We start from the raw sequence: 18,387 nt of genomic DNA, 5'->3' as shown, positions 1-18,387 counted from the left end.
GAGAGGACAATGGAAACTGCTAAAGACCTTGGAAACCAAGGCCTCTTTGTGGGAAAGATTCAGGAATAAAGCTGGCTTCTCTGAGCCTTGATTCTTTTCTCCTGGGGTTAAGAACTCCATAGGGATTTGCTCTCCACCCTACCTTGTGGGGTAGCAGGGGCACTGAAATCTGATTGCTCCTCCATAGCTCCTAAGTGTGGTGAGTGAACACCTCATGGACCTGCATGTGGCCTTAGGGGAAAGGTCATCTCAGGGTCAGTGTTAAAGGAGGGTGGGGGCAGGGCTCTCTGTTCCTGAGATTTCTGCATATTATTTAGCTTCCTCCATCCCAGCATCCAAAGGTTTGTATCTCCTACTGTTTGTTTGTTTGCTTATTAGCTGTTTTCCTCCTGTGTAAAAACTATTAGCACACAGGATTTGGAGACTAAAGTGTTCAGCTTGAGTTCTTCTCTGCTAGGAGTGAGATATTGGACAAGTCTGGAAGCATCTCTGAGTTCCCAAGTCCTCATCTGCAGAATGGGGGTGATAGTAAGGCTTACCTCACAAGGGTGTTCGGGTGATTAAATGATTTCAGCAAAGGACTGTAAAAGTGTTTATTGTTGGCACGGGTTATTGGGAACATTCTCAAACTTTCCGTCCTCAGGCTGTCTCGCCCCAGATTCCAACCTTTCTTCAGAGAGAAGAATTACCATCCCTTTTTGGTCAGATATCCCAGAACCAACACGAGAGTACCTAGAGCCCCATAATAGGCAACTGGAGCTACACACACACACACACACACACACACACACACACACACACACACACACGCCTGGGTTGTATCTCCAAGCCTGGTCCCTGTCACTAGGCTCTATGAATGTGAAATTTCTCCTGGCCCTCGTGCCTCTGGCTCACACCAATTTTATCTATTTCACCCGGAGGCATAGCCCTGGAACCCTAGCATGCGTCTCTCAGTGCTTCCTCCAGCCCAGCCTCCCCTTCAACTGGTGCTTTACAAAGATGGCTTACTCACTTTACTTGACCCTTGTGGAAACTAGCACCATTCCCTGTTATCATTTCCACTTTACAGCTGAGATGAAATGGTTTCCCCCAAGGTTCTACAGGGTGGGGCGGTGGGGTCAGAGCTGGATCTCAGCTTTCCTTTCCACTGCACGGCCCCTTCTCCCTCATGGCCCCGCTCTCCCACCCTGTCTGCCCCAGGTGCTGCAGTGGCTCTCGGGCCCGGGGGAGGAGCAGCTGGTGAGCTTTGCTGTGCCCGGGGACTCCCTGTCTGCCCTGCAGGAGACAGAGCTACGATTCCGGGCTTTCAGTGCTGAGGTTCAGGTGAGAAGGGGGAGAGGGGCAGGTGAGAGGAAACACGCGGGGAGGGAAGGGGAGACTGACTGGACTGAGGGCCAGGTCTGAGAGCAGCCTCCCTTCTCCAGGAGCGCCTGGCTCAGGCGAGGGAGGCCCTGGCCCTGGAGGAGGACCCTGCCTCCCAGAAGGTTCTGGATATCTTTGAACAGCGCCTGGAGCAGGTTGAGAGTGGCCTCCACCGGGCTCTGCGGCTACAGCGCTTCTTCCAGCAGGTATGTGCTGAGCCTCTTCCTTCTATGCCCACCACTGCCTTTCTTCTGCCTGGAGAAGCTGATCGGGCAGTTGTTAGAAGCAGGGACTTAGGAGGCCGTCTCCTGGGCTTTGACTCTTGGCTCTGCCGCCTACTTGATGAATGACCTGGGACAGGATACTAAACCTGAGTGTGCCTCGTGGCACCTCCCTTACAGGGCTGAGTGAGGATTACGTAAGCAGTATGTAACAGGTACTTAGTACAGAGTCTGCCACTTGTAAATTCTGTGTAAGTATCGGCCATCCTTTCATCTAGGCCCCGCTGTCTCCATACCAGCTCAGAGTGACACGCTAGGCCGTGATGCCGGGACAGTGAGGGGAGGTGTCCTAAGAGGACTGGGGTGTGGTGGGCCTTGGGAAGCCACCAGCGAAGGAGGACAGGAGCTGTCACCGGGCGGCGTGTGGGAGGGGCACAGGACCTCACTCCTTCCCCTCGCCACTCCCCACCCCTTTGGCCTTGTAGGCACATGAATGGGTGGACGAAGGTTCCACGAGGCTAGCAGGAGCTGGGCCGGGGCGGGAAGCAGTGCTGGCAGCCCTGGCCCTGCGGCGCACCCCGGAGCCCAGCGCCGGCACCTTCCAGGAGATGCGGGCCCTGGCCCTGGACCTGGGCAGCCCGGCGGCCCTGCGAGAGTGGGGCCGCTGCCGGGCCCGCTGCCAAGAGCTGGAGAAGAGGGTTCAGCAACAGCTGGGAGCGGAGGCGAGTCCACGGGGCCACCGGCGACGACGGGCAGACAGTGCCAGCAGCGGAGGGGCCCAGCGGGGCTCCCACAGCCCCTCACCCAGCCTCCGTTCCCTGCTGCTCCCCAGCAGTCCCGGGCCGCGGGCAGCCCCGTCCCACTGCTCCCTGGCCCCCTGTGGGGAGGACTGTGAGGAGGAGGGCCCCGAGCTGGCTCCGGAAGCAGAGGGCAGACCGCCGAGGACCGTGCTGATCCGAGGCCTGGAGGTCACCAGTACGGAGGTGGTAGACAGGACGTGCTCACCCCGGGAACACGTGCTGCTGGGCCGGGCCGGGGGCCCAGAAGGGCCCTGGGGAGTAGGCACCCCCCGGATGGAGCGCAAGCGAAGCATCAGGTGAGAGCCCAGCCCAGCTGGTGCCCGAGAGGCAGGCCCAGCTGGCCCGCAGGAAAAGAATATGATACTGTTGGCATGCTCCTCCCATGCCACAACCTCCCCTGTCACTCCTCGTTGTACCTGCAGCGCCCAGCAGCGTCTGGTGTCTGAGCTGATTGCCTGTGAGCAGGAGTACGTGGCCACCTTGAGTGAGCCAGTGCCACCCGCTGGGCCTGAGCTGACCCCTGAACTGCGGGGCACCTGGGCCGCGGCCCTGAGTGCCCGGGAGAGGCTCCGCAGTTTCCACCGGACACACTTTCTGCGGGAGCTTCAGGGCTGCGCCACCCACCCCCTGCGCATTGGGGCCTGCTTCCTTCGCCATGTGAGTCAGCCTCTGAAACTCCTTCCAGGGCTTCTCCCTTCACACGTCTCAGCCCCATCTGCTTGTCCCTCCTCCTCAGTATCGGCCCCCCGACCCCACCCACCACCAGAACGTGTGGCCCCAAACGCCGGTGCCTACTGCTGTTTGCTGGGCTCCTGGATCCACTCAGCTCATGTGTCGCTGACGTCCAGTGCCGCCTGGCCTTCGCTCTCTCCACGGGAGCCTGTCACTCCCCAGGCAGACTGAGTGTCCCCTGGTGGCCTGTCCCTCCTTCGGGCTCTACAGGATGCCGAGGAGGAAAGGGAGAGGCTTGTCTGCAGGGCCTCGCTGGAGATGACTTACCGCTTCCCTACCGGCACAGGGGGACCAGTTCAGCCTTTACGCCCAGTACGTGAAGCACCGGCACAAACTGGAGAATGGTCTGGCTGCCCTCAGCCCCCCAACCAAGGTAACTTTTTCTCCAACCCTCATGAGAAGGGGAGGGGCCAGGAAGACCTAAAATCCACCCAACCTCAAAATCTCTCAGGGAAGAAAAGCTTTCCTGGATGTACCCAGGAACGTCACCTACCAATAATCTCCCAGAATTGCTGAGGGTGGGACGAGCACTGGACTGGGAGCCAGGTGAACCCGGGTTCTTATCCAGCCCACCTGAGGACTTTGGGCAATAGTCTTGATTCCTCTGGGCCGCTGTTTCTTCATCTAGTGAACGGTGGCAGTATTCACTCTAGTTAACTAAGAGAGTGCTCTGAGGGTCAAAAGGCCTCACATCAAAAGATGTGAAAGTGATTTCAAAAGTTAAAAGCCAGAGAATATAAGGGATTACTTGTATTCCTCTTCCACTCTCCTTCAAGATATAGAGGACAGCTGAATCTCCTGCAGCCCTCCTGCCTCCTTTCTTTCCAGGGGAAGGTTTTTCGCCTTACCTTTGGGTGTATCTGGGCTTGACCTACCCCTAAAAACCCGGAGTACCACGCATCTTCCCCGAAGGGCTCAGACACGAACAGCTCCAGCCCCTCCCCTCATTCCTATCTGTTTCCGCCCCAAACTAGGGCACAATGGAGGGGGGCCCTCATCTGCCCCGGGCCCTGCAGCAGCCCCTGGAGCAGCTGGCCAGGTATGGGCGGCTCCTGGAGGAGCTCCTAAGGGAAGCTGGGCCTGAACCAAGTTCTGAGCGCCAGGCCCTCGGGGCTGCCATGCAACTGCTCCAGGAACAAGAGACCCGCGGCAAAGACCTGCTGGCTGTGGAGGCGGTGCGTGGCTGCGAGGTGAGGCCATGGCTCCAGACGCTCCAGCTCGGGCTGCCTAGCCTTGTAGCCTCAGAAGCAGTGTGGGCTGGTGACCAGAAAACTAGACTCAAGGTCAGAGGGCTCCAGGCTGTAATTTCTAACCAGCTGGATAGCTTTGGTCTAGTCACTGAACTTCACTGGGGCTCAATTTCCTCGTCTATAAATAAAGAAGCTATGTCCTGCCCGACATCCTGTGACCCTATATGTGCCTGTGCTTTCCTATTCCTTTCCTAATTCTTATCTCTATCTACCCTGCACTTCATCCTGTATCTCAACATTCAACATATACCTTATTCTCCTCTCCTTAGTCTCTTTCCAGTCCTGAGGTTCCAGAACAGGTTGGAAACCTACCTCCTCTAGGATAGACCTCTTTTCCCTTCAGTTCTTTGCTGATTTGATTCTCTTCCTGGGGCAAAATGGTGCTTTGGTCCCCAACATGCAAAGGCTTACCCACTGGAGGCTATAAACCCTACTGTGTGATGTACCTTCTATCTTCAGAGGCAGGGCTGTGCTGCTGGGCCAGGTGTGCTGTGCATGGTGACCAGTGGATGGATTCTAGGCCAAGGGCTTCCCTGATTTCCTGACTCTGCCTGAGAACCAGTGCATTCGGCCCCTGGCCCTATAAATCCCATTTTTACTCCCTGTATAATATATACAAAGGGCTCCAGGGCCAATGACCTTTCCTTTTGCTTTCCCCAGATAGATCTGAAGGAGCAGGGACAACTCCTGCACCGGGACCCTTTCACAGTCATCTGTGGCCGGAAAAAGTGCCTTCGCCACGTCTTTCTCTTTGAGCATCTCCTCCTGTTCAGCAAGCTCAAGGGCCCTGAGGGGGGGTCAGAGACCTTTGTTTATAAGCAGGCCTTTAAGGTACAATGCCTGGGGGGTGGGGTGGGGGTGGGAAACCATGGGGATGGGACAGGAAGTCATGCTCTTCTTGGGAACGCAGGATGTTCTGGAAATTCAATCCCAACCCAGGTTCAGAATCTGTATCATCTAGAAGAGGCTGTGGCCTGTAATCAAACATCAGGTTAGGGTGTCGAGGTGACAGAAGTCCCTGTCATTGGTCTACTCCATGGGGTTCTCCTTATTCATGCAGGAGATTCATGAGGCATTCCAAACCAGAAGCGGGGAGGACCTTTCCCATTAAGAACACACATGCTTTCTGAGTTAGGGATGGTCCCTGGGGGAGGAAGAGAAAGGACACTATAAATATAGCTTAACTTGACGGAACTGAAGAACCCAAGAGGAGGGAGGCCTTGCTTTAGGGAAACAGCCTTGATATTCAGATAAACATCAATAGCGGCCTAGTCCCAGATCAGGCGTTATGGCATGACTCTTAATAGTTTCTGACTTTGTCCCCCTACACTAGTTCCAGCAGAGTCCAGTATAGAGAAAAAAGCCTCAGTTTGGAATAACATAGCCATGAGTTTGAACTCTTTCTCCAATAAGCTATGATAAGCCCTTGGACAAGTTGCTTTGTGTGTCTGGGCACCCCCCCTTCTGTAAATCGTGCTTGTTATGAAGACTAAATGCAGAGCACTTGGCGCATGGTAGGTGTTGAGCAAACATTTACTAAGCATCTACCAGATGCCAGGCTAAGTGTAGTGCTTTTCCACGTGGTACCATCTAGCCAGAATGCACTCCGTCTTCACCCACTCTCCTCCGCTTTTTCTCAGACTGCTGACATGGGGCTAACAGAAAACATCGGGGACAGTGGGCTCTGCTTTGAGCTGTGGTTTCGGCGGCGGCGTGCACGAGAGGCGTACACTCTGCAAGCAGCCTCACCAGAGATCAAACTCAAGTGGACAAGTTCTATTGCCCAGCTGCTGTGGAGACAGGCGGCCCACAACAAGGGTACCAGGCAGAGCCGGGAGAGGGTGTGCTTGGGATCAAGGTTATGGCAGGTTAGCTGGAGAGTGTGGAGAGTGCCCAGGGGAAAGAGGATGTAGGATGGAGAATGACGTATGAGAAGACTGAAGATCTGACATGAGAGAGATTGCTGACATAGAACTTAATCTAAGGTGCGCCAAAAGGAAAGAGGAAACTAGCAAATTTCAGGGAGGCAAGTGCAAATGGCTGGGCAAAAGAGAGTGAGAGCTTGCTCACCGGACCTGCCTTCCAGAACTTAATTGCTGTGTTACCAGGACTAGTTTGTTTGTTTTGTTTTGGGGGGTCTTTTGCTAGTTTTTGTTTTTGATTCTCTGAACCTCATTCCACTCATCTGAAAAATGGAAAGTAACATCTACATCTCGGTATGATAGGAAGGATTAAATAAGGTGATATATATGGAAGCACTTGATAAACTGTAAAGGTATGTAAAAACGTGAGTTTTGCCCTTAATGCCCAAGATAAAGGGAAGAAGGTATTAGAAGAGAAGCTGGGAAGCCGGAATGACAAGTGGGCAGGATGCAGCATATAGGAGACAAGAGGTGTCTGAGGGGAAAGTCGAGGACCACAGTCACCATCCATGTCATAACAGTCAACAGGAAGAGTGACAAGAGATACCAGAGGAATGAGAGGGAGGAATGAGAGTTGGGAAGGAGCAAAGAGGTTGGTAACAGGGTCTCTGTTCCCTAGAGCTCCGAGTGCAGCAGATGGTCTCCATGGGCATTGGGAATAAACCCTTCCTGGACATCAAGGCCCTTGGGGAGCGGACGCTGAGTGCCCTGCTCACTGGAAGAGGTGAGGGCCAGAGCGCTGGGGGGCGGGGGTGGCCTCCAGCAGTCAAGACCTTGAGAGCGAAAGCGCAGTGAGGAGGCATGGTGGAAAATGAGGAAAGGTCATGAGTGGATATGTCTTCCCAGAAACTGTGGGACTGACTGGGAGGCCCTCTATGAGCTGAGGGCCATTTCAGGGAGCCAGGAGGGCTTTCCCACGCCAGCACCCCACCCCTCCACCCCCCACTCTCTGCAGCCGCCCGCACCCGGGCCTCGGTGGCCGTGTCATCTTTTGAGCATGCCGGCCCCTCCCTTCCCGGTCTTTCCCCGGGAGCCTGTTCCCTGCCTGCCCGCGTCGAGGAGGAGGCCTGGGATCTGGACGTCAAGCAAATTTCCCTGGGTGAGGCACCTCTCAAGGGGTGGCTCCCAACAGCTGGGTCATCATGGTGAAGTTCAGGCTGCTTGCTGCGGAGCAATTCCTTTCTCTAGCCAAGGGGCCCAGCTGCCATGACAACTATGTACAGCTTCCCCATTGCTAAAAGAGCCTTCCATCTGGTTGCTAGGGTAATGCTTACAGCAGCCTGTTGCTAAGAAGCACTTCCTCTGTACCTCTCTCTCTCTAGCTCTCCTTGGGTTTCTATGGAAACTGCTTCAGCTTCCTGTTGTACCCTCCTGGTTCACCACGGCAATCCTTATAGTTTCCTGTCGCTTCCTCTCTGGTTGCTCTAATGATGCTGCTGACAGTTTCCTGCCTCTTGGTAGGGGGGTTCTCTTGCAACTGGATTGCTATGGTGACTTACAGCTTCCTGTTGCTCTGGAGCTTTTTCTTCCCTGATGGAGCAGCTTGGTTACTTAAGGTAATCTAGAGGGGTTCTATACCCTGCTCTCACCCTAGCTTCCCCTCCAGCCCCAGAAACACTTGCCTCTTCTGGAGATGTGTCCCCAGGACCAAGAAACAGCCCCAGCCTGCAACGCCCACACCCTGGGAGCAGCACTCCCATCTTGGCCAGTGGAGGGATCTTAGGGCTATCCCGACAGGTAGGTCCTTGCAATAGGGCTGAGAACGGGGTAGTCTCTTCGCACACTTTCTGGGTGGGCTCTTCTGATCATTCAACCCATGAGGGGCAGGGGGACCAGTGAGCCTGTGCTCCCAGCAAGGCTACAGGTTGGATGGATGTATTGTCCAGTCTGCCTTTCTCCTCTTCCCCAGGCCTGGTTGAGAGGGCTCAAGGTCAGAAGTGAATCTTTAATAAGGAGTGGAGGGCAGGAGTGATAGAAAGGGGAGAATTCCAACAGCCTGGACTTGGATTATATCAGCAAAATTCAGGAACGCTGGGGAGGAAAGAGGGGTGAACTAATTGACAGGCTTGGGAGAGAGAGAAAGGTTATATAACCTCTCTATATAAGAGGTCGTTTCTTATCCTTTAAATTCACCGCAGTTTCTCTTCCCTCAGAGTCATGCCCGAGCTCTGAGTGACCCCACCACACCTCTGTGACTGGGTGAGTTGGTACCCGCTTTCTACCACATCCTACAGCCTTCCCTCTTCCCTTCCCCAGCTGCTTGGGAGTCAGCTTCTTCTCTCTCCCAACCCATCTTCCCTCTTCTTTCCTGGCATCTAGAGAAGATCCAGAACTTGGCTACAGCCCCTCCTCTCAGCACGCTTTGGGCTGGGATGCTGGGGGGACATAGTGGAGGACTGGAAGAGCATTGAATTCCTTCCCTCTGCTTCTTGGACAGAAAGAAGGTCAAAGGACCAGTGTGTTTCCCTGCTACTGCTGTCTCTAGCTCTCCCCAGCCAGGTGCCTTCCTGCAGGAACCAGAGTGTCCACACTTGCTTGCCTTCATACCCTGGAGGTGGGGAAATTATCCCTCGTCCAGTCCTTCCCCATCCGGGGCCACTGCATACTCCCAAGACACCGCTCCGTGTCAGCCCTTCCCCGAGAGCCTGTGTTCGCCCCTTCGTCCTGCCCCCTGACTCTCCTTGAGAAGACTCATCTCTGCCAGTTCCTCGTGACTCCATTCTGGGGTGTCATAGGAAACGGAGCTATGCAAACCATTATAGAAGGGTGGGCTAGGGAACTGCAAACTTTATATATGTAATAACTGTTATTTTAATACTATTGTTATATTAAATATATTTACTCACACTTTGTCTCCGAAGAGCTAGAGCAGACCTCAGGGTTGGGGTGATACCACTAACTTGAGCACTTCCGCTCACCCAACCATTAACTAGAACACAGAAGATAAAACCAAGGCTGCAAGGTACCCTGTACCCTTTACTGGGCCAAAGCTGGGCCCGTGCCTGGGTGAATGTGCGCCCTCCCAGAGGAGTGGCCCCCAGAGGCTCAATGCACCCTTTGAAGTTCCTGCTCTCATGCTGCACCCACTTCTTGAGGCTGAGCTGGTTACAGTCAAGCTGGGGTCCAGCACCATTCAGCAGTTCTCAAAATGAGGTCCTCAGATCACAGTACATGAGAACCCCCTAGGCTACTTGTTAAATGCTCGTTCCTGGGCCCCACCCCTGAGCTACTTAAGCCAAAGCCTGAGGGTAAAGCCCAAGTTTCTTACCAAGCTCTTTGGGTGATAAAAAGTGCCTGAAGAGATGACTATTTTCTGGACACAGTGGCCCAAGGAGGACAGGACATAGGCAGGCAGACACAGTGCCCTGTGCCTCAAGACACCTGTTTATTGGGGACACAACTCTGCGACAGGGATGACAGGAATCGTACCAAAAATAGCAACGTCTACAGGGCCCCTGGAGGGGCTAGAAGGGTACAGTGCCCCCACCCCCACCCATTGTACAAAAATAAACTCTCACGCCTATGGACCAGCAAAGACTGGCAAAGCTGCCCCTCACCAGGAACACTCCTCTCTGCCAGCCCTGGGACCCCGTTCTTTGATCCTCACCCCTGCCACTTCTAAGGCACTGTGACTCTCTCTTGGGCTGGGTGGGTATCGCCCACCCACCCTCCTAACGCCCTCTGCCCCCTCCACCTCTGGTCCGCCCGGGGCTGGGATATGGGTCCCACGCTGCCCCCTGCTGGCTGCTCTACCCAACTACCTCTAGCGCGGCCCCGCTCCTGCGGGGTAAACTCACTAAGCTAACAGCCCGTAAGAGGGCTCCCTACCTTTCTTGCCCCCCCAGCCCAGCCTCTCCTGAACGCAACAGCCCGGGGCCCTCCTCCCCTTCCTGCGGAGGACTGGGAGGGGTCTCTCCGGACGGTGCCCGGGCATAGGGCGGGGATGCATCGGCCTGGGGCGGCCTGCGGCCCCGAGCCCTACGGCTGTGGTGCACTTGCAGGTGCAAGGCCATGAGCTCGGGGGCTCCAGTGGCGAAGGGACAGAAGAGGCATCGGTGGAGGGCACCCCCCGGCCCAGCCTCGCCTCCCGGCCCTGCCCGCAGGGACAGGTCGAGGGGTTCGGCCTCACCGCCTCGCCCGTTGCGCAGGGTCCTCCCGGGGCTGGCGGGCTTCCGACGGGACCCCGACGCGGCGCCGCTCGAGGGAGGCCGAGAGCTCGCTGTGCCCTCCACCCAGGTCGCAGGCTGCGCAGCCGGCTTGGCTCCCGACGACTGGGTTGCACCCCGCTGGGAAGGGGGTGGCGGCTCTGGAGGAGGCCCGGGGCCTGCCCCGCTCTTCTGCTCCCGGTGGTGGCGCTGCAGGTGATACTTGAGCGACCCGGACTGGGTGCCCGCGTAGTCGCAGTGCGGACACTTGTAGGGGCGCTCTCCTGGAGGGAGGGGGGTGCGATAGGGCCCGAGTCACCATCACTGCCAGCCCTAACCCGCAATTCACTCCACGTACAGACCTCCGGGCCAGGAAGAAAACCGCGCCTCTCCCACCCCTCCGATTTAATTAAGAGGCGTTTCCTAACGATCTCATCTGGACAATCCGAAGGCAGCCGAATGTCATCTCCTGGCGTTTCCCATAGAACCTCTCACCCCCCTTCCTGCCCTCCAGTCCCCTCCCCACCCCGGAGGCTGCCCCCCTCACCTGTGTGCACTCGCAGGTGCACTTTGAGGTGATGCGCTGAGCGGAAGGATTTTCCACAAAAGGGGCAATCCTTGCCGGTGGCCCCCCGGCCCCCTTCAGGCCGGGTCCCTCCAACTAGGAGCCCATTCTCTTCTGCAATACACACGTTAAAAGAAGTCAGAGGGACCCTATGCCCTAACCCTATTAGGGCCGTGTGTCCCCATACCCACCCACAGTATTGCTTCCCCTCCCAGCCCAGAAGGAAACAGCATGTTTGCGGGAACCTGAGGGGTCTGATTTGCGGTGAGTGGAAATGTACCCTCAAAAGGTTGTAAAGCCTCCAGAGGAGGAAAATTGGGAAATAAGAAACAGGTCCTTTTTAAAAAGGAGGGGACAGGAGGGCAGTGGTGGCGTCAGAGTGCGCCCAGGATGCCGAAATCCTCAGAGAAAGGAGACCCTTACGTACCCTGCGTGGCGGTGGACCTCACCGGGGCCCCCGCAGCAGTCGCAGAGTGCCCTGGGCCCTCGCCTGAGCGCGGGGGCAGTGAAGCCAGAGGGCCCACCGCCCTGCTGCGGGCCCAGGTTTCTTCCTCTGCCTCCACCACCTCCTCTTCCTCGTCTGGCTCCTCCGCGCGGTGCCGGCGAGCCCGGCCTGGGAGAGCAGAGGGCAGTGGGCGGAAGCCTCCAAAGCTGCGGCCAGCCCCAGGCTCAGCGCCCTCACCATTGGGCCGGGCCTCGCCGGCTCGCAGGCTCAGGTATCCCAGGAGGCTCGGAGGCTCACGGCGCTCAGCCGGGGTGGGCGCCGGGGCCAAGAGGAGCGCGGGACCCAGAGGCTCATAGGCCAGCAGGCCCAGGTCAGGAGGCTGGGGTGCCCGGGCAGGCCCAGAACCAGGCCCCGGGGCACGCAGCGGGCCCAGCTTGCTGGCGTGCACCTTCATGTGGTTCTTAAGGAACCAGGGCTCCTTGAAGCAGCGGCCACAAACAGGACATGCATGATCGAAGGAGGCCTTGTGCTTGCGCATGTGGCCCTTGAGAAACCAGGACTGCGTAAAGCTCTGGCCACACACTTGACAGCGGAACTCCGGCGGCGCGGGGGTCTCCTCGGGAGCAGCAGGAGCGGAGACGGGGGTTGCCTCACGTTCAGGCTCCGGCTCGGGCTCAGGGACGGATCTGGGTTCAGGCTGGGGTGGAGGCTGAGGCTGGGGTGCAGCCGAGGTGGCCGCCAGGGGGCGCTCAGGAGCTCCGTGGGCCGTCAGGCTGTGGTGCAGCAGCTCCTCCTCCTGGCTGGAGCCGAAACTGCACAGGCCGCACTTCCAGGGCCTGTGCAGAATGTGCAGGTGGCGTTCGCGCTCCGCCGCGGTGCGAAACTTGCCTTTGCAGAAAGGGCAACGGAAGGCGGACGACGAAGGAGCCTGGGACCGCGCCAGGCCTTCAGTGGCAGGGGTGGCCTGCAGGCCCCCTGAGCTTCGGGGTCTCCCCAGCTGCGCTTCCCGCAGTAGCGCGCGCTCCTCCAACTCCAGCAACAGGCGCGCGGCGGGGCTTCGCGGGCGCTCAGGCTGGTGCGTGCGCAGGTGCGAGCGCAGCAGCGCCCGCTGCGCAGCACGGTGGCCGCAGTGCGGACACTGGAAGGCCTGGGCGCCTGGGTGCGCCCGTAGGTGCAAAGCCAGGATAGAGTTGAAGCGGAAGCGCTTCCCGCATACAGGGCAGGGGAAGCGCCGTTCGCCTGTGCGACTCTCAGACCAGCCCACTGCTCCCATCCCCGGAGACCCGGCGCTTACGCCTGGCCCGTTGGAGTAGCGCTGCAGATCCAGTTCGCCGTCGAAGGCCGGTGGCGACGGCGCTAGGTGGCCGCCCGGGGCGCGGGGACGTGAGCCCTGTGGAGAAAGATGTGAGTAGAGCAAAAAGGTGGAGAAGGGAGAGCTGTGGGGAAAGCAAGGGCATGGAGAGCCAGAGGAACCCGAGGGAGGGTGGGTCAGGGCCTGAACCACGAACACTGGGTGCCCCTCCCACTCACCTTGGGGAGGCTCGGGGATGAATGGGAATTGAGCTGTTAGGGCCACGAAAACAACTTCTGGTAATGGGAGGCCAAACAGAGAGAGAAAGAGAGAGAGGTAGGGAGGGGAGGAAGTATAGTTGCAGGTACTCATAGGTTCAGGCCAGAGCTTCACTCACCTCCATGGACCCCCTTCACATTCTTTGGTTCTGAGGAGTGCAGGGAAGAGGAGGAGGAAAAGCTGCTAGTGAAGGCAACAGGTGCTGAAGAGCTAAAGCAAGAGAGACAGATTTGGAGGAAGAGGTGAGCCCTGGTTTTCAGCAGTGGGAAGAGTCACCCCGAACCCCAGACTCTTAGCACCCTGAAACCTATCCCTTCTCCTTCCTTACATCCTGAGACAGGAGGGGGCTGCTGTCTTCAAAACTTGTACTCCTTTATTTGCCCACAAGTCTCCCTGATAACCCAGATTTCTTCCCCCAAATTATTCGTATTAAATGCCTTGTCCAGAACAACCACTACCACCACCAAGCCCCCCCGCCCACTTCCTCTCAACCCTCGTGGTGGAGGAGACCATCACAATATACCCTTCTCTCATTTAGGTTGGGCTGTGCAGCTTGAAGAGCAACTGGGGTGGGCTTGCCATGCTCCCCAGTTATCCAAGTGGGACCAGTTGCTCTCAGACCGTTAACTGACCAGCCAGCCAAACATTCTTCCAGGCTCCATAGTTCTTCCTTCTGCCTTTACCCTGTCTTTCTGTCTTTCCCCCTCTTTCTTCCTCCCTCCGCCTGGATTCCTGATCCATTCATTTCCATTCATTACAGAGACTCATTCATGCATGGGAGAGAAACACCTCCCAGCAGCAGAGAGTCTGGAGACAGACAGAGGGGGAGGGGCATGAAGGGGGAGAGAGCCAGAGGGAGAGGGAATGAAGAGAGAGTTGGGGGAGGAGTGGAAGTTAAGGGGCGCTGCTGGCTTTGGGAAGGGGTTAAAAACTGCAAATACCGGATAGGATTCATCCCCTTGTTTCAAACCTTGGAGCCTGCAGTTTGATGGGGCATCTCAGCCCCTTTGTCCAGGGCTGTTCCAAAGCAGGCTTTCCTCCTCTCTGCAGGGGAGAGGCTCCCTCACACAAGAGGAGGATTACACAGGCTCTGAGCTCAAGAGGCTGGAGTGAGGGACGGGGGGCGGGGCTGGGCCATCTGCACAGATAGGGGCTCAGCACATACTCTGAGCTGGAAAGGGTTAAAGTTCTCCAGGCTAAAATTCTCTGGGCCTGGGATGTGCAGAGCTCCAGTTCTGAGGATGAAGAGCAGTGAGAGGAAGAGGACTTGGTGGCTGGAGAAGGGGGGGGGGGGGTCGGGGGTGGAACCTCCTGATTCTAAGCTGCAGAGGAGGTTAGCATTAGGACTTAGAAGCAACCCCAGAATTAAGATTCATGGAGATAGGCCTAGGAGAATGGACCAGAAGTCATCCAGTCTATCTTTCTTACTTACATATAGAATTGTATCTGGTCAAGGCTAGACAAATGTGGGCCTAACCTTTTTTTTTTTTTTTGCCTGAGATAGAAAGAATATTTGAGATATAAAGAACTTCCTTACAATAGGCATTGTGAAACTGAAATCGGTTACTGAGAAAGAAAAGGACTCAGCATTACTTTGCTTAAGGATCTTTAATAGAAGAGAACTGAGCCAGGAGTCAGCCCTGCAACGAGAAGAGGCTCTGGAGATCCAAGGCTTCTTTAATTTTTGACATTTAGTAGATAGGATAAGACTCTATGAAGGGGCAGGTACCTGTTACATGTGGAATCTGTGTTATGGGAATTTTATTAAGAGGAGATTAATTAACAAAATGTCTTTGTCCAAGGATCAGTAAACAACCTCCAGCACCACTTTTAATATCTGTATTTCTGTAGCTCCAAATTAAGGCATCCACCCTCATTTTCTGGATCCTCGAAATAAGCCCCTTTCCTGAGACCAAGAGCCTAGCCAAGTTCGCTGAATAGTATAATGAAAGGTGAATTAGAGTACAACTGAGGGGTGCAAGACTATTGTGGGCCCAGTCAGACCATTAATAGCCCTGCAATCCTCAGTAAATCACTTAACCTCCTGGTTTACTCATCTGTAAAATAAGAGGGTTGGACTGATTTATACTGATGGTCCCTTCCAGTTCAAAAGTTTTGTGGTTCTGAGTCACAGGACTCTTCTGGACCCCAGAAAGATGCTGAAACAAATGGTCATTCCTTCAGTACCATGGAGAGTGCAGTGGGCTACCAGAGGAGCCACTTTGGCCACCTCCGTACCATAGAGCAATGAAGTACTAGAGGGGCCACATTTGCCATTTTAGCACCACAGATAAGGCACTGAGAAAAGCCAGAGGATTTGTAAAAATTCCTATCTGGAAACCATAGAGGGGGAAAAAAATAGTGGTACCAGAGGGATTATTTTGGCCTTTTGGATGTCACTGAAAATAGACAGATATAATAGAAAATAGATGTAACTAGAAGAAGTTTAATTAGCTATAAGGAGTGTTCTGACAGTTACAGTTTGTACATCCTGGAATGAGTTACTGAGGCATCGTATGTGGGTCCATCACATTCTGTTGCTCTCCTGGGGATTCCCGGAACATCCTGGTGTACAGCCAATCTGGTATATTCAGAGGAAGCAGATGGTGGGGGAGGAGGGGGGAGGCTGGGAATACTGCATGGTCATAGCTGACTAACCTATGGGCACATACTCTGATTCTGAGAAGATTCTAGAGCCCCTAAAACTGCCTATAGGATAGTAAACAAAATACCTCACGGGAGGCTGACCTCATATCCAAGGCAAGTAGAGTAGGAATTGGGCAAAAGCTTCCTCCCCCAAACAAAACAAAAACAAAAAACCTGCTTTGCACATAGCAGTTTCCAGGATGGAAATCCAGTGATATACAAGAAGGCCCAAATTGAAGCTGAATTCCCAAGAAGGGAAAGTTTCCCCAGAGGGTGGCCTCAAATCAACAAAACCACTGAGAGACCCTCCTAGGCCCAGTCAAGATCTCCTGAATCATCTCCTCACCAAATGGGGTCCCAAGAACCTGATCCCATGAGTTTTTCTCAATAGGAAAAAGCACTGACAGAGTCCCAGATTTTATGAACTGACCTGGGACCTAGATCATGCATGTACTGCCTGTGGGCAATAGTCAGAGTTTTCTATAGTCAGGCCCTAAACACCAGCCATGAGACTTAGCCAGACAGTAGCACTGACCTACTTTCCACCCCCACTGGGAATCAAGGGTTACCTTACCCTTATTTGGGTTCTATAGGGATGCAGGGCCAGGGATAGGGATCTAAAATCTTTCCAAAGCAACAGGCCAATTCCTTTTATGTGCTAGGAGAGCTGGTGTGGACCATCATACCTTACTGAGTAGGGAAGGATGGAAGGGTTGGTGAGAAGACTCTTAGAAACAACTGGGACAAGTACATAGAAGCATCTGCTGACTGGAGGACCATGAAGATTGTCCCTCAAGCTTTGTGATTCAAAAGTTTTTAGGGTCAAAGTGTAAGGGGCAAGTGTTCAGGACTTGAAGTATATTTGTGACTAGGTCTCTGCCTCTGGTCATTTCTAATATTGTACTTGATGTTTTTCCCTCTGAAAATCCTTATACCTTCCAAGTCCCGTAACAATTGATTAACGCTGCACTAGATGGAGTTAAAAGGAAAGGGAACTCCTTAGGTGGTCTAGAGTCAAGACCACCTTTATCACACAGACATGTCAGTAGTTCACTTTTATGGTCTCCTCTCCATGGCCCTCTGAACCTCATTGCTCAGGTGGCTCCCCCAAACTGACCCCACAGCATAGCTTGCCCACCTTTTAGATCGAGTTCTTGGGAAAGCCTCCTTCCCTCCATCCTCACTGCCCTGAGTTGGGGTTACAGACCTCAGCCATGGGTTTCAAATGTACAGCATGAGGTGAGAGGAAGGTACACCTGCTCACCTACTGCCACCCCACCATGGAGAATCTTATCCCAGGGGCATGTCCCAACTTGACCCCTCTTCTGAAAGTTCTGGAACACCTGGATTTGGGGGAGGGGGCATGTAGCCAGCCCTAAGCCCCTTTAGCTGGAGCTGACCCTAGAAAGGTCAGAGTCTTGGCACCCATAGGAACCTCAGTTCTCAGATTAGGGGGTGGGGAGTGGGTAGGAGAGTCTCTGGGAAAATCTCCCTCCCAGAAGTAGATTGGCAAGTAGGGCAAGACCTTTCATCCTGCACAAGAGGTTCTTCCAGCAGCACCCCAGACCCCTCCCGGGGAAGATAAACCAGAAGGATGATGGGGGACAGGGCTGGGAGACTGGGAGGCCAGGGCTCAGCTACCCGGGCCGGGAGAACAAAAGCTGAGTTGCAGCCGCCTCCGCCGCTGCCGCCGGCCGAGCTCTTTGTGACACTTTGTTTGGGACGCAGAGAGGGAAGCACCCCCCATCCTCTCCCCTCCCCCACCCCCCGCTCCCGGAGAGTTTGGGTCCCTTCCCCCTCCTCCATCAGCCCTACCTGGGCCGGGGGGCACTCATCCACTCTGGCTCCCAGCTTTGCCGCCCCGCACCCCAGGCCCCTCGCGCCCTGCATTCGGGCCCCTACAAAGACGCCCGCCCCCCCACCCCCGCTGGCCTTTCCCCTTTGGTGTCCGCTTTCCCGGCTCCCCCACCTGCCCCCCCTCCCTCGAGGCCCCCCTAGCTCTCCAGGCTTCCGTGGCCGCCGCCCCCACCCCGCCCCCCCAGGAGCTCTGGGCGAAGTTTGCTTGGGGCCGAGCCGGCGCCCCTCCCCCCGCCCCCGCCCCCTGCACCTGCTCCGAGCCGGGAGCGCGTAACGGCCCCCCGCTCCGGGAGGGGGGGCGGGGGCCGGGGGCGGGGGCCGGGTGGCGGAGGGGGGGCCGGGAGTGGGGGGAGCGGCTACTCACGAGCCCCGGGCGGGCGGCGGCGGAGCGGGCGGCGGCGGCGGCGGCGGCGGCGGCGGCGGGCGGCGGGCCGGCGGCGCGGGCGTCAGCGTTACGTGGGGCCGGGGGAGATGCGCCGGGCCCCGGCCCCCCCGCCCCCGGCCCGGCCCCCGCCCCCTCCCCGGTCCCCCGCCCCCGGCCCTGGCCCGCATTGTGTGCGGCGGGAGGCGGCCCGGCCATTAGCATGCGGGGGGCGGCGCGGCGGGGCTGGGAGCCGCGCGGGAGCGAGAGCGGGAGCGGGGCTCTGGCTCCGGGGACAGGGAGCTGGGGACCCCGGGAGCCGCGAGAGGCGGCCGCCAGGGGCGGGGTGCGGGCCGTTTGGAGACTGGGGGCGCTGTCGGAAGGAGGGAGGGAGCGGGGGTGGGGCGCACGGATGATTCCAACAGGAGACTGGAAGAGATTTTGAAAGGTCATCTCGTCCTTCCCCCAGCCTCCAAGCGGACTGCCCCTCCCACCCTAAACCCGGACATAC

General features: G+C 56.5%; 2 protein-coding genes across 7 annotated transcripts in view; one reads left to right on the top strand and one right to left on the bottom strand.

Annotated features, from left to right (window-relative positions):
- The window catches only part of ARHGEF40 (Rho guanine nucleotide exchange factor 40), a 21,582-nt gene extending 11,784 nt beyond the window's left edge, over positions 1-9,798 (top strand). For 2 of the 4 annotated variants that reach the window (XM_082452343.1, XM_082452341.1), the window contains exons 12-24: positions 1,201-1,323; positions 1,425-1,568; positions 2,069-2,679; positions 2,806-3,040; positions 3,402-3,488; positions 4,090-4,305; positions 5,026-5,196; positions 6,006-6,183; positions 6,907-7,011; positions 7,243-7,386; positions 7,894-8,024; positions 8,441-8,486; positions 8,607-9,798. In XM_082452343.1, the coding sequence (XP_082308469.1) occupies positions 1,201-1,323; positions 1,425-1,568; positions 2,069-2,679; positions 2,806-3,040; positions 3,402-3,488; positions 4,090-4,305; positions 5,026-5,196; positions 6,006-6,183; positions 6,907-7,011; positions 7,243-7,386; positions 7,894-8,024; positions 8,441-8,482 (2,187 nt within the window). In that variant the 3' untranslated portion in view covers positions 8,483-8,486; positions 8,607-9,798. The remainder of the gene's footprint in view (positions 1-1,200; positions 1,324-1,424; positions 1,569-2,068; positions 2,680-2,805; positions 3,041-3,401; positions 3,489-4,089; positions 4,306-5,025; positions 5,197-6,005; positions 6,184-6,906; positions 7,012-7,242; positions 7,387-7,893; positions 8,025-8,440; positions 8,487-8,606) is intronic. The other 2 variants (XM_082452342.1, XM_082452344.1) reach the window with 2 other exon arrangements.
- Positions 9,638-18,327, bottom strand: ZNF219 (zinc finger protein 219). Of its 3 annotated transcripts, none has more exons than XM_082452374.1 (5): positions 17,880-18,327; positions 11,680-12,832; positions 11,425-11,610; positions 10,980-11,111; positions 9,638-10,716 (listed from the first exon to the last, which is right to left on the bottom strand). In XM_082452374.1, exons 1-5 carry the CDS (start codon positions 18,099-18,101, stop codon positions 10,112-10,114), a joined length of 2,298 nt encoding a protein of 765 aa, XP_082308500.1. In that variant the 5' UTR covers positions 18,102-18,327; the 3' UTR covers positions 9,638-10,111. The 3 variants fall into 3 exon arrangements, with proteins under 3 accessions (XP_082308500.1, XP_082308501.1, XP_082308499.1); XM_082452375.1 differs by adding an exon at positions 13,131-13,222 and having other exon boundaries at positions 11,425-12,832; positions 17,880-17,912; XM_082452373.1 differs by having other exon boundaries at positions 11,425-12,832; positions 17,880-18,326.
- Positions 18,328-18,387: the final 60 nt, after the last annotated feature.

Source organism: Balaenoptera physalus (genome assembly GCF_965194825.1).
Source record: "Balaenoptera physalus genome assembly, chromosome: 2".
NCBI lineage: Eukaryota > Metazoa > Chordata > Mammalia > Artiodactyla > Balaenopteridae > Balaenoptera > Balaenoptera physalus.
Note: the sequence above shows the minus strand (reverse complement) of the source record. Positions and strands in the feature narration are given on the sequence as shown.